At 39.7% G+C, this 14,250-nt stretch overlaps 1 protein-coding gene across 2 annotated transcripts in view; it reads left to right on the top strand.

Moving 5' to 3' along the window:
- The window catches only part of ORC1 (origin recognition complex subunit 1), a 37,902-nt gene that overhangs the window by 8,973 nt on the left and 14,679 nt on the right, over positions 1–14,250 (top strand). For both annotated transcript variants that reach the window (XM_002915730.4, XM_019795834.2), the window contains exons 6-7: positions 936–1,254; positions 13,818–14,187. In XM_002915730.4, the coding sequence (XP_002915776.3) occupies positions 936–1,254; positions 13,818–14,187 (689 nt within the window). The remainder of the gene's footprint in view (positions 1–935; positions 1,255–13,817; positions 14,188–14,250) is intronic.

Below are 14,250 nucleotides of genomic sequence, written 5' to 3'. Positions count from 1 at the left end.
GAGGGATAAGCAGGAATTAGCAAATGAATTTCAGTGGGAAATTATATTTAGCTGTGACTGTGGCAGGCACAAAGCATTGTGAGGACGGATACACTCGCGTAAATGAGGACTTCGCCTTGAGTAGATCAGTATGAAGAGTGTTCATTGCTAAGGGCAAACTTGTATGGTGGGATTTTGTGATAAATCAGGTTCCAGTGAGATGTAGGATGAATGGAGACCTGGTTTGGAGACTAAGATACAGGTTATTTCTTGAGCTACATAAGGCCCCCAAAATAGGGGATTATATCATGATATGAAGCGTGGTCCCAAGTTTGGTTTAACGGTAAGGCAGAGAGCCTTAGGTCTGGCATGACCAGTCAGGTTTCGCCAGTCTGTGAGCCCAGCATAACATATGCCTCAAAATAATTTGTCTCTGAGTTAAATGAGTAAAGGAGCAAAAGGCATACATAGAAGGAGAAGCAGCAAAATGGGTCGATTTAGAACGGCGGAGAGCGGAGAGGGTATTTAGGAAGGAGCATGTTGGGGGAGTTGAGGAGGACTGTGACAAGCCAACCTCGAATAGATATGAAAGGCCATTTGGAAGAGTACTGAGCACTCAGGAAGTAAAGTGGGGCCAGATTTTAGAAGGCACCAAAAAACAGTGTAATAATCAGATCTTGCTATAGCAAGGAGCCATTGTAGACTTGAGCAGGGGAGTATGCTTAGAGAAATTGTGGGGAAATTTGGCATGAGTGAATAGACTGGACTGGGAAATAAAGCAACATGGGGTAGGGATATCATACTCCATAGGTAGGAGTCTGGAAATATGCTGTGTCTGTGCCTCTTTAGTTTGGAAGAGTGACATCCCAGGTAAGGATGCAAACGTAAATGCTTTTTAATCATAGCTCTCATGAAGCATCCCTTGGCTCGTTTGTTTCTCATTTCTTCCTATTCAGGTAGTAGCTTTAGGCCCAGATGAAGTGATACCTGTGGATCTGAAAAATGAGCAAACACTCTTTGTGAAACTGTCTTGGAATGAGAAGACATTCAGACCACTATCCCCAGAACTATTTGCAGAGTTTGATCAGCCACAAGAAGGCAGTCCTAGGTGTCAGAAGCCTGTGGGAGCCAAGACTAAGGGCCTGGGAAGCCCTACTTGGACCACAGCAGAGCATGTGATCAAAAGGATTGAATCAAGGCATTCTAACTCCAAATCTCGCCGAACTCCTTCCCATCCTGTCACCCCAAAGGCAAAGAAGAGACTGGAGCTCAGCAGTAAGTGTGGGCAATATTGAGACTAAAGGAATATGATAAAATATTAACTTGTGCTGTAGTATTGAGTTAGTGTCCCAGTGGGCCAGGTACTGAGTGAACATGTGTTGAAATACATACAACATAAAATTTACCATTTTAGTCATTGTTAAGTGTACAATTAAGTGGAATTAAATACATTCATGTTTTTGTACAGCCATCCCCATCATCTTCTGAAATGGAAACTCTGCAGCCATTATATCATAAACTTCCCATGTCCCCATCCCCGGGCAACCACCACCATTCTGTTGTCCTGAATTTGACTACTCTAGATATCTCATTTAAGTGGAATCATACAGAATTTATCCTTTTCTGACTGGTTTAAGTTAGCATAATGTCCTCAGGGAGCATCCATGTTGTAACAGGTGTCAAAATTTCCTTTTTTAGGGGCGCCTGGGTGGCACAGCGGTTGGGCGTCTGCCTTCGGCTCAGGGCGTGATCCCGGCGTTATGGGATCGAGCCCCACATCAGGCTCCTCGTTATGAGCCTGCTTCTTCCTCTCCCACTCCCCCTGCTTGTGTTTCCTCTCTCGCTGGCTGTCTCTATCTCTGTCAATAAATAAATAAAATCTTTAAAAAAAAAAAAAATTTCCTTTTTTAAAAAAGATTCAGGTATAATTAACGTATAGCATTCTGTTAGTTTCAGGTATACAACACAATAAGTTGTTGACATCTGTCACCATACATAGTTACAAATATTCTTTTCTTGCAGTGAGAACTTTTAGGACTTACTCTCTAAGCAACTTTCAGATATGCAATAACAGTATTCTTAACTATAGTTGCCATTATACCTCCATGCACCCTATATTCTCATGACTTGTTTTATAACTGGAAGTTAGTACATTTTGACCTCCTTCATCCTTTTCACCCACCCCCTGACTGGTGATCACCTATCTGTTCTCTGTATCTGTGAGCTTGTGTTTTGTTTGTTTGTTTGTTTGTTTGTTTGTGTTTTTTTTAAATATAGATTCCAAGGACGCCTGGGTGGCTCAGTTGTTTAATCATCTGCCTTCAGCTCAGGTCATGATCCCAGGGTCCTGGGATTGAGTTTCGCATCAGGCTCCTTGCTCAGCAGGGAGCCTGCTTTTCCCTCTGCTTGCCGCTCTCCCTGCTTGTGCTCTGTCTCTGTCTCTCTCTGAGACAAACAAATAAATAAAATCTTTAAAATTAATTTCCACATATAAATGGGGATCATATAGTATTTGTCTTTCTCTGTCTGACTTAATTTACTTAAGGTAACACCCTCAAGGTCCATCCATGTTGTGCAAACGGTAGGATTTTATTGCTTTTTTGGCTGAAAAATATTCCTCTGTGTGCATGTGTGTGTGTGTGTATGTATCTTCATTCTTCTTTAATAAACGCTTCAAGTTGTTTCCATATTTTGGCTATTGTATATAATGCTGCATGCAGGTGCACATATCGTTTCAAATTACAGTTTTGATTTTCTTCAGATAAATACACAAAAATAGAATTGCCAGATTATGTAATATTTGTTTAATTTTTTTTGGCTTTTTTTTAAATAAACATACAATGTATTATTTGTTTCAGGGGTACAGGTCTGTGAATCATCATTCTTACACAATACACGGCGCTCCCCACAACACATACCCTCCCCAGTGTCCTTCACCCAGCCACCCCAACCCTTGCAACCCCCTCCACTCCAGCAACCCTCAGTTTGTTTCCTGAGATTAAGAGTCTCTTATGGTTTGTCTCCCTCTCTGGTCTCATCTTGTTTCATTTTTTCCTCTCTTCCCCTATGATCCTCTGCCTTGTTTCTCAAATTCCACATATCAGTGAGATCATAAGATAAATGTCTTTCTCTGATTGACTTATTTCACTTAGCATAATACCTTCTAGTTCCATCCACGTCATTGCAAATGGCAGGATTTCATTTTTCTGATGGCTGCATAATATTCCACCATATACATATACCACATCTTTATCCATTCATCTCTCGATGGACCTCGGGGCTCTTTCCATAGTTTGGCTATTGTGGACATTGCTGCTATAAACAATGGGGTGCAGTTGCCCCTTCGGATCACTACCTTTGTATCCTTGGGGTAAATACCCAGTAGTGCAATTGCTGGGTTGTAGGGTAGCTCTATTTTCAACTTTTTGAGGAACCTCCATACTGTTTCCAGAGTGGCTGCACCAGCTTGCATTCCCACCAACAGTGTAGGAGGGTTCCCCTTTCTCTGCATCCACGCCAACATCTGTTATTTCCTAACTTGTAAATTTTAGCCACTCTGACTGGTGTCAGGAGGTATCTCATTGTGGTTTCAATTTGTATTTCTCTGATGCCGAGTGATGTTGAGCACTTTTTCATGTGTCTGTTGGCCATTTAGACGTCTTCTTTGCAGAAATGTCTGTTCATGTCTTTTGACCATTTCTTGATTGGATTATTTGTTCCTTGGGTGTTGAGTTTGATAAGTTCTTTATAGATTTTGGATAGTAGCCCTTTATCTGATATGTCATTTGCAAATATCTTCTCCCATTCTGTCAGTAGTCTTTGGTTTTGTCGACTGTTTCCTTTGCTGTGCAAAAGCTTTTTATCTTGATGAAGTCCCAATAGTTCATTTTTGCCCTTGTTTCCCTTGGCTTTTGGCAACGTGTCTAGGAAGAAGTTGCTGTGGCTGAGGTCAAAGAGGTTATTGCCTCTGTTCTCCTCTAGGATGTTGATGGATTCCTGTCTCATATTTAGGTCTTTCATCCATTTTGAGTCTACTGTGTATGGTGTAAGGAAATGGTCCAGTTTCATTCTTCTGCATGTGGCTGTCCAATTTTCCCAACACCATTTGTTGAAGAGAACGTCTTTTTTCCATTGGATATTCTTTCCTGCTTTGTCAAAGATTAGTTGACTGTAGAGTTAGGAGTCCATTTATGAGTTCTCTATTCTGTTCCACTGATCTATGTGTCTGTTTTTGTGCCAGTACCGTAGTGTCTTGATGATTACAGCTTTGTAATAGAGCTTGAAGTCCTGAATTGTGATGCCACCAGCTTTGGTTTTCTTTTTCAACTTCCTTTGGCTATTCAGGGTCTTTTCTGGTTCCATGCAAATTTTAGGATTATTTGTTCCATTTCTGTGAAAAACGTTGATGGTATTTTGATAGGGATTGCATTGAATGTGTAGATTGCTCTAGGTAGCATAGACATTTTGACAATTTGTCCTTCCAATCCGTGACCGTGGAATGTTTTTCCATTTCTTTGTGTCTTCCTCAGTTTCTTTCTTGAGCATTCTATAGTTTTCTGAGTACAGATCCTTTGCCTCTGGTTAGATTTATTCCTAGGTATCTTATGGTTTTGGGTGTGATTGTAAATGGGATCGACCCCTTAATTTCTTTTTCTTCTGTCTCGTTGTTGGTGTATAGAAATGGAACTGATTTCTGTGCATTGACTTTATATCCTGCCACTTTACTGAATTCCTGTATGAGTTCTAGCAGTTTCGGGGTGGAGTCTTTTGGGTTTTCCACATAAAGTATCATATTACAGGCAAAGAGTGAGAGTTTGACTTCTTTGCCAATTCGGATGCCTTTTATTTCTTTTTTGTTGTCTAATTGCTGAGGCTAGGACTTCTGGTACTACGTTGAACAGCAGTGGTGATAGTGGACATCCCTGCCATGTTTCTGACCTTGTGGGGAAAGCTCTCAGTTTTTCCCCTGGAGAATTATATCCGTTGTGGGTTTTTCATAGGTGGCTTTTATGATATTGAGGTATGTATCCTCCATCCCTACCCTGTGAAGAGTTTTAATCAAGAAAGGATGCTGTACTTTGTCAAATGCTTTTTCTGCATCTATTGAAAGGATCATATGGTTTTTGTCCTTTCTTTTATTAATGTAGCATATCACATTGATTGATTTGCAGATGTTGAACCAACCTTGCAGCCTAGGAATAAATTAACCACTTGGTCGTGGTGAATGATCCTTTTAATGTACTGTTGGATCCTATTGGCTAGTATTTTGGTGATAATTTTTGAATCCATGTTCATCAGGGATAGTGGTCTGTAATTCTCCTTTTTGTGGGGTCTTTGTCTGGTTTTGGGATCAAGGTAATGCTGGCCTCATAAAATGAGTTTGGAAGTTTTCCTTCCATTTGTATTTTTTGGAGTTTCAGAAGAATAGATATTAATTCTTCTTTAAATGTTTGGTAGGATTCCCCTGAGAAGCCATCTGGCCCTGGACTCTTGTTTGTTGGGAGATTTTTGATGACTGTTTCAATTTCCTTGCTGGTTATAGGAGTCTGTTCAGGTTTTCTATTTCTTCCTGGGTCAGTTTTGGTAGTTTATACATCTCTAGGAATGCATCCATTTCTTCCAGATTGTCTAATTTGTTGGCATATACTTGCTCATAGAAGTTCTTATAATTGTATTTCTTTGGTGTTGGTTGTGATCTGTCCATTTCATTCATGATTTTATTTATTTGGGTCCTTTCTCTTTTCTTTTTGATAAGTCTGCCCAGGGGTTTATCAATCTTACTAATTCTTTCAAAGAACCACCTCCTAGTTTTGTTGATCTGTTCTACTGTTCTTTTGGTTTCTATTTCATTGATTTCTGCTCTGATCTTTATTATTTCTCTTCTCCTGCTGGGCTTAGGCTTTATTTGCTGTTCTTTCTCCAGCTCCTTTAGGTGTAGGGTTAGGTTGTGTATTTGAGACCCTTTCTTGTTTACTGAGAAAGGTTTGTATTGCTATATACTTCCCTCTTATGACCGCCTTTGCTACATCCCCAAAGATTTTGAACAGTTGTGTTTTCATTTTCATTTGTTTCCATGAATTTTTTAAATTCTTCTTTAATTTCCTGGCTGACCCATTCATTCTTTAGGAGGATGCTCTTTAGCCTCCATGTACTTGAGTTCTTTCCAACTTTCCTCTTGTGATTTGAGTTCCAGTTTCAAAGCATTGTGGTCCGAAAATATGCAGGGAATGATACCAGTCTTTTGGTACCGGTTGAGACCTGATTTGTGACCTAGGATGTGATCTCTTCTGGAGAATGTTCCATGTTCACTAGAGTAGAATGTGTATTCTGTAGCTTTGGGATGGAGTGTTCTGAATCTGTGAAGTCCATCTGGTTTAGTGTGTCATTTAAAACCCTTGTTTCCTTGTTCATCTTCTGCTTAGATGATCTGTCCATTTCAGCGAGGGGGGTGCTAAAGTCTCCTACTATGATTGTATTATTGTCGATATGTTTCTTTGATTTTGTTATTAATTGGCTTATATAATTGGCTGCTCCCATGTTAGGGGCATAAATATTTACAATTGTTAGATCTTCTTGTTGGATAGACCCTTTAAGTATGTATGACTAGTGTCCTTCCTCATCTCTTATTAAAGGCTTTGGTTTAAGATCTAATTTGTCTGATATAAGGATTGCCACCCCAGCTTTTTTTGATGTCCTCTAGCATGATAAATAGTTTTCCACCCCCTCACTTTAAATCTGGAAGTGTCTTTGGGTCTAAAATGAGTCTCTTGTAGACAGCATATTGATGGGTCTTGCTTTTTTTTCCAATCTGATACCCTGTGTCTTTTGATTGGGGCATTTAGCCCATTTACATTCAGGTTAACTATTGAAAGATACGATTTTAGTGCCATTGTCTTGCTGGTAAGGTGACTGTTACTGTATATTGTCTCTGTTCCTTTCTGGCCTATGTTACTTTTGGGCTTTAAAGGACTCCTTTCAATATTTTTTGTAGGGCTGGTTTGGTGATTGCAAATTCTTTTAGTTTCTGTTTGTCCTGGATCTGTTTAATTTTTTAGGAGCCTCCATACTGTTCTCCACAGTGGCTATACCAATCTACATTCCCACCAATATTGCATGAGGGTTCTTTTTTTCCCATATCCTCACCAACACTTGTCCTTTTGATAATAGCCATTCTGATAGGTGTAAGGTGTTATCTCATGGTGGTTTTGATTTGCATTTCCCTGATTCTTGGTGACACTGAGCATCTTTTCAAGTACCTGTTAGCCACCTGTATATCTTCTTTGGAAAATGTCTGTTCAGATCTTTTGCCCATTTTTTAATCAGCTTGTTTGGTTTTTTGCTATTGGATTGTGTGAGTTCTACATATTTTGGATATTAACCCCTTATCAGATAAGTGATTCGTAAATATTTTCTCCCACTCAGTAGGTTGCCTTTTCATTTTGTGATGGTTTCCTCTGTTGTGCAGAAACTTTTTAGTTTGATATAGTCCCACTTGTTTATTTTTGCTTTTGTTGTGTTTGGTTTTGGTTTCAGATCCAAAAAATTATCTCCAAGACCAGTGATAATCAAGGAACTTACTGTCTGGGTTTTCTTCTAGCAATTTTATGGTTTCAGGTCTTACATTGAAATCTTTACTCCATTTTGACTTGATTTTGTGTATGGTGTAAGACAGTGGTCCCATTTCATTTTTTTGCATGTAGCTGTCCAGTTTTCCCATCACCATGTATTGAAGAGACTGTCTTTTCCCTATTGTATATTCTTGGCTGCTTTTTTGTAAATCAATTGACTGTGTGGGCAAATTTATTTTAGGCCTCTATTCTGTTCCATTGATCTATATGTATGATTTTATGGCAATACCATACTGTTTTGATTACTAGAGGTTTGTAATATAGTTTAAAATCAGGGAGTTTGATGCCTCCAGCATTGTTGTTCTTCCTCAAGATTGCTTTGGCTACTCGAGGTAAAATTTCCTTTCTTTTTAAGGCTGAATAAATAGTCCATAGTACATATATATCACATTTTGTTTATCTGTTCATCTGTCAGTGGACACTTGGGTTGCTTTCATCTTTGGGCTATGTGACTATCGTTGCTATGAACATTGGTGTACGAGTATTTGCTCAAGTCTCTGCTTTCATTTTGGGTATATACCCAGAAGTGGAATTGCTGGGTCATATGATAGCTGTAGTTTTAATTTTTCTAAGAACCACCATACCATTTACCACAGCAGCTGCATCATTTTAAATTTTCATCAGTGGTGCACAAGGGTTCCTGTTTCCCCCATCTTTACCAACTCTTGCTGTTTTCTGTGTTTTTGATAGTAGCCATCCTAATAGATGTGAGGTGGTATGCCATTGCTGCATAATTGTTCCCTAATGACTAGTAACGTTGAGCCCTGTAACTTTGAAAGCTTTGCTATTAAGGTGACATTGCTTTTGGATCCTTAGTGGAAGAGATAAGAAATAAATATTTTATTTTTATTATTTTTTATAATAATTTTTTATTGTTACGTTAGTCATCATAAAGTATATCCTTAGTTTTTGATGTAGTGTTCCATGATTCATCATTTGTGTATAACACCCAGTGCACCTTGAAATACGTGCCCTCCTTAATACCCATCACCAGCCTAGCCCAGTCCCTCACTCCCCTCCCCTCTGAAGCCCTCAGTTTGTTTCCCAGATTCCATAGTCTCTCATGGTTCATTCCCTTATGTAACACCCCCCCTTCATTCTTCCCTTCCTTCTCCTACCGATCTCCCTGCTATTTCTTATGTTCCATAAATGAGTGAAACCATATGATAATTGTCTTTCTCTGCTTGACTTATTTCACTTAGCATAATCTCCTCCAGTCCCATGCACATTGCTGCAAATGTTGGGTAATTGTTCTTTCTGATGGCTGAGTAATATTCCATTGTATATATGGACCACATCTTCTTAATCCAGTCATCTGTTGAAGGGCATCTCGGCTCCTTCCACAATTTAGCTATTGTGGACAATGCTGCTATGAACATTGGAGTGCAAATGGCCCTTCTCTTCACTACGTCTGTATCTTTGTGGTAAATACCCAGTAGTACAATTGCTGGATCATAGGGTAGCTCAATTTTTAACTTTTTAAGGGACCTCCAAACTGTTTTCCAGAGTGGCTGTACCAATGTGCATTCCCACCAACAGTGTAAGAGGGATCCCCTTTCTCCACATCCTCTCCAACATTTGTTGTTTCTTGCCTTGTCATTTTTTGCCATTCTAACTGGTGTAAGGTGGTATCTCAATGTGGTTTTGATTTGAATTTCCCTGATGGCTAGTGATTTTCAACATTTTTTCATGTGTCTGTTAGCCATTTGTATGTCTTCATTGGAAAAGTGTCTGTTCATATCTTCTGCCCATTTTATGATTTGTTTATTTGTTTCTCGTGTATTGAGTTTGAGAAGTTCTTTGTAGATCTTGGATACCAGTCCTTTATCTGTGGTGTCCTTTGCAAATATATTCTCCCATTCCGTGGGCTGTCTCTTAGTTTTTTTGACTGTTTCCTTGGCTGTGCAGAAGCTCTTTATCCTGATAAAGTCCCATAAGTTCATTTTATCTTTTATTTCTCTTGCCTTTGGCGATGTGTCGTGAAAAAGGTTGCTCTGGCCGATGTCATAGAAGTTGTTGCCTATGTTCTCCTCTAGAATTTTGATGGATTCCTGTCTCACATTGAGGTCTTTCATCCATTTGGAGTTTATTTTTGTGTATGGTGTGAGAGAGTGGTCAAGTTTCATTCTTTTGCATATAGCTGTCCAATTTTCCCAGCACCATTTATTGAAGAGACTGTCTTTTTTCCACGGGATGTTTTTTCCTGCTTTGTCAAAGATTAGTTGCCCAAAGAGCCGAGGGTCCATTTCTGGGTTCTCTATTCAGGTCCGTTGGTCTATATGTCTGTTTTTGTGCCAGTACCATGCTGTCTTTGTGATCACAGCTTTGTAGTACAGCTTGAAATCCGGCATTGTGATGCCCCCAGCTTTGTTTTTCCTTTTCAACAATTCCTTGGTGATTCGGGGCCTTTTCTGGTTCCACACAAATTTAAGGGCTGTTTGTTCCATCTCTTTGAAAAATGTCATTGGTATTTTGATTGGGATGGCGTTGAAAGTGTAGATTGCTCTGGGTAGCATAGACATTTTAACTGTGTTTATTCTTCCGATCCATGAGCATGGAATATTTTTCCATTTTTTGTGTCTTCTTCAATGTCTTTCATGAGTGATCTGTACTTTCTAGACTATAGATCCTTTACCTCTCTGGTTAAGTTAATTCCGAGATAACGTATGATTTTTGATGCTATTGTAAATGGAATCGATTCCCTAATTTCTCTTTCTTCAGTCTCATTGTTCGTGTATAGAAATGCAACTGATGTCTGAGCGTTGATTTTGTATCCCGCCACATTACTGAATTGCTCTATAAGTTCTAGTAATTTGGGGGTGGAGTCTTTTGGGTTTTCCATATAGAGTATCATGTCATCTGGGAAGAGAGAGAGTTTGACTTCTTCTTTGCTGATTTGGATACCTTTTATCCCTTTTTGTTGTCTGATCGCTGTTGCAAGGACATCTAGTACTATGTTGAGCATTAATGGCGAGAGTGGGCATCCTTGTCGTGTTCCTGATCTTAAGGGAAAGGCTTTCAGCTTTTCCCCATTGAGAATGATATTTGCTGTAGGCTTTTCATAGATGGTNTTTCATAGATGGTGTTTATGAAATTGAGGAATGTACCCTCTATCCCTACACTCTGAAGGGTTTTAATCAGGAAAGGATGCTGTATTTTGTCAAATGCTTTTTCTGCGTCAATTGAGAGGATCATATGGTTCTTGACTCTTTTCTTGTTGATATGATCTATTACACTGATCGATTTGTGAATGTTGAGCCACCCTTGCATCCCAGGGATGAATCCCACTTGGTCGGGATGGGATCCTTTTAATGTACTGTTGGATCCTATTAGCTAGGATCTTGTTGAGAATTTTGGCGTCCATATTCATCAGGGATATCGGTCTGTAATTCTCCTTTTTGTTGGAGTCTTTGCCTGGTTTGGGGATCAAGGTAATACTGGCCTCATAGAATGAGTTTGGTAGTTTTCCTTCTGTTTCTATTTTTTGAAACAGCTTCAGGAGAATAGGTATTATTTCTTCTTTGATGTTTGGTAGAATTCCCCAGGGAATATGTCAGGCCCTGGACTCCTGTTTTTAGGGAGGTTTTTGATCACTGCTTCAGTCTCTTCATAATTAATTGGTCTGTTTAAATAATCAATTTATTCCTGTTTCAGGGGTGCCTGGATGGCTCAGTCGTTAAGCGTCTGCCTTGGGCTCAGGGCATGATCCCAGGGTCCTGGGATCGAGCCCCGCGTTAGGCTCCCTGCTCCTTTGGGAGCCTGCTTCTTCCTCTCCCACTCCCCCTGCTTGTGTTCCCTCTCTTGCTGACTGTCTCTCTCTCTCTGTCAAATAAATAAATAAATAAATAAAATCTTTTAAAAAAAAATTTATTCCTGTTTCAGTCTTGGTAGTTTAAAGGTTTCCAGGAAGGCATCCATTTCTTCCAGATTGTTTAATTTATTGGCATAAAGCTGTTGATAAAAGTTTCTAATAATCCTTCCTATTTCATTGATGTTGGTTGTGACCTCTCCCTTTTCATTCATTTTTATTAATTTGGGTCCTTTCTCTATTCTTTTGAATAAGTCTTGCCAGTGGCTTATCAATCTTATTTATTCTTTCAAAGAACCAGCTTTTAGTTCTGTTGATCTGCTCTACTGTGCTCCTGGTTTCTAATTCATTGATCGCTGCTCTAATCTTGATCAACTGTTTTCTTGTGCGTGGGTTAGGCTTGTTCTTCTGTTCCAGCTCCAGCTTCTTGAGGTGAGAATATAAAAACTAATGTATTTGAAGGCACTCCATGGCAGTTCTGAGAGCTCATCCTCATCCTATTATGTGTTATTAGTCCTTCTGAATTCTTTGTGTATGTGTCAAGTTCGTTGGGTATAAGTTATATGTATTGATAGCTCCTTAATATGATATGTATTTAGGAGCTGAATATAAACAATGTAAAACATTGGGGAAATACCAAAAGATTACTAAAGAAATAATTGGCAACATCACCATTTAGAAATAAATGGCAGTATTTTTTGACTGTTGATTTTACAGGACCTTGACAGGGTAAGAAATCTGGACTTGACACTGTTATATAACTATGAGAGAGAGGATCTGATGAAAATGTTTTGGATTAATTGTTTTTAACAGAAAGGGAAAATGAGGTATGAGGGAGACCAGGACATCGGGACATTTTTATGTTAATCTAGACGTGGGTTACCCTCATATTCACCACGCAGGTGATAGATGACTTTCTTCACCTTATCTGCAGCTAATCCCAACATAACCATGTGTTGGAACTAAAGCAAACGCCTCCATGCCCAGTGCTTTCCTGCTTTGTTGCCTTCACTCACATTGATCTCATCTATTCTCCCTCTATACTCCCCCTTCCTCTCCTTCAACTCTTTTGAAATCTTGCCTGTTTTTTGAAGGTCTGTCTCAAAAGCTATATTTATTAGCACTTAGGTGCTTTAGAACAGTTTTACTTCATATTATAGACATTGATTTGTATCATCTCCCCTGTTAGATTAGAGTGTCTTATGTATGGGGACCAGGATTGAGACATTCAATTTTTTGTTTTCTCCTACCTGGCATGTACCCTGCCATTTTTACAGCTTTACATTGATGTCTGAATGAATGGTTGGGTTCCTGGCCTTTGGTCATGGTGAGAGAGGGGCAAATCCAGATGTGGGTCTGTGTATTCACAGAACCTGTTTGATTGCCCCTGGGGATCCATCTCCTCTGTATCAGTAGATCGAATCTGAGTTAAGAAAAATCTAGGGCTTGTTACTCAGTGGAGCTACTGATACAAATTCTTTCAAATGCTGTTGAATGGGGGCCGAGGGCTTGCAGTATCACCCCCCTGGTTAAGAAGCAGTCTTTTGGTAGATTACTTAGGGAAAATGCTGAACATTTATCCACAAATGCTGATTTAAGCATTGACTCATGGTTCTAACTAGGAAAATTACCCTGGAATTTAGAAGAGATGAAAATCTAAAAAGCTAGATAGCCTGGGGAAAGAAAGCATGGAGTAATTAAAAATATGGGTAACTCATGGGCCGCCTGGGTGGTGTAGTCGGTTAAGCATCTGACTCTTGATTTCAGCTCAGGTCAGGATCTCAGGGTTGTGAGATTGAGCCCTGCATCGTGCTCTGTGCTGAGTGTAGAGCCTGCTTGGGATTCTCTCTCTCCTTCTCCTCTCTGCCCCCCACTTCCTCACGCATGTATGCTGTCTCTCTCTCTCTCAAAATAATAATAATAATAAAGAAAAAAGAGTGGGCGTCTGGGTGGCTCAGTCGGTTAAGCATCTGCCTTCGGCTCAGATCAGGATCCCAGGGTCCTGAGATCAAGCCCCGCATTGGACTCCCTGCTCAGCGGGGAGCCTGCTTCTCCCTCTCTTCTGCTGCTCCCCCTGCTTGTGTTCTTTTGTGTTCTCTCTGTCTAATAATAAATAAAATCTTAAAAAAAAAAAAAAAAGAAAGTAACTGGCCCTAGAATACAATGAAGCAGGATTCTTTTTTTTTTTTAATATATATATAGGCAACTCATATATATATTAAAAAAAAAAAAAAGAATCCTGCTTCATTGTATTCTAGGGCCAGTTACTTTCTTTTTTTTTTTTTTTTAAGATTTTATTTTTATAACTTCAGTGGATGAATTTAGCTATAATGAGATTGAGGCTGTGTATAGTGCTCGTTATAAAATTCATACATTGTCATGGTGATTTCTCTTGTGATTAGGTTTCCCTAGGACCCCCAGCACTAGGATTTCCCAGCAGAATTCAGGGGCCTTGTTGGATTCTCCTGGAAGAAGTAAACGAAAAGTGGCCTTCTCTGAGATCATCTCGCCTACTAAGAGGTCTCAGCCTGATGGACTTCATACCCCATCTCCAGCTCTGAAAGCCCCACAGAAAACTGGAGAGATTCAAAGCTCATGTGCCAAGGAAGACAAGAAAGTGTCACCTGACTGTCACAGGATCCTGAGAACCCGAGTCCCAGCTTTGAAAACCACAGAGATTAGTGAGGAAAGAACACTTACCCCTCTCAGGGGGGGCCTGAAATCCTCGGCGGTGCCTTTCATGGTTCTGAAACCAGAAAACATCAAAAAGAGGTGACTGGGGCATTGCCCTGCCTCCCACAGAACAAGCTGAGCTCCCTTATGTGATGCTCAGGT

The sequence above is a fragment of the Ailuropoda melanoleuca genome, chromosome 2, assembly GCF_002007445.2.
Source record: "Ailuropoda melanoleuca isolate Jingjing chromosome 2, ASM200744v2, whole genome shotgun sequence".
NCBI lineage: Eukaryota > Metazoa > Chordata > Mammalia > Carnivora > Ursidae > Ailuropoda > Ailuropoda melanoleuca.
This window is presented reverse-complemented; position numbering and strand designations above follow the sequence as displayed.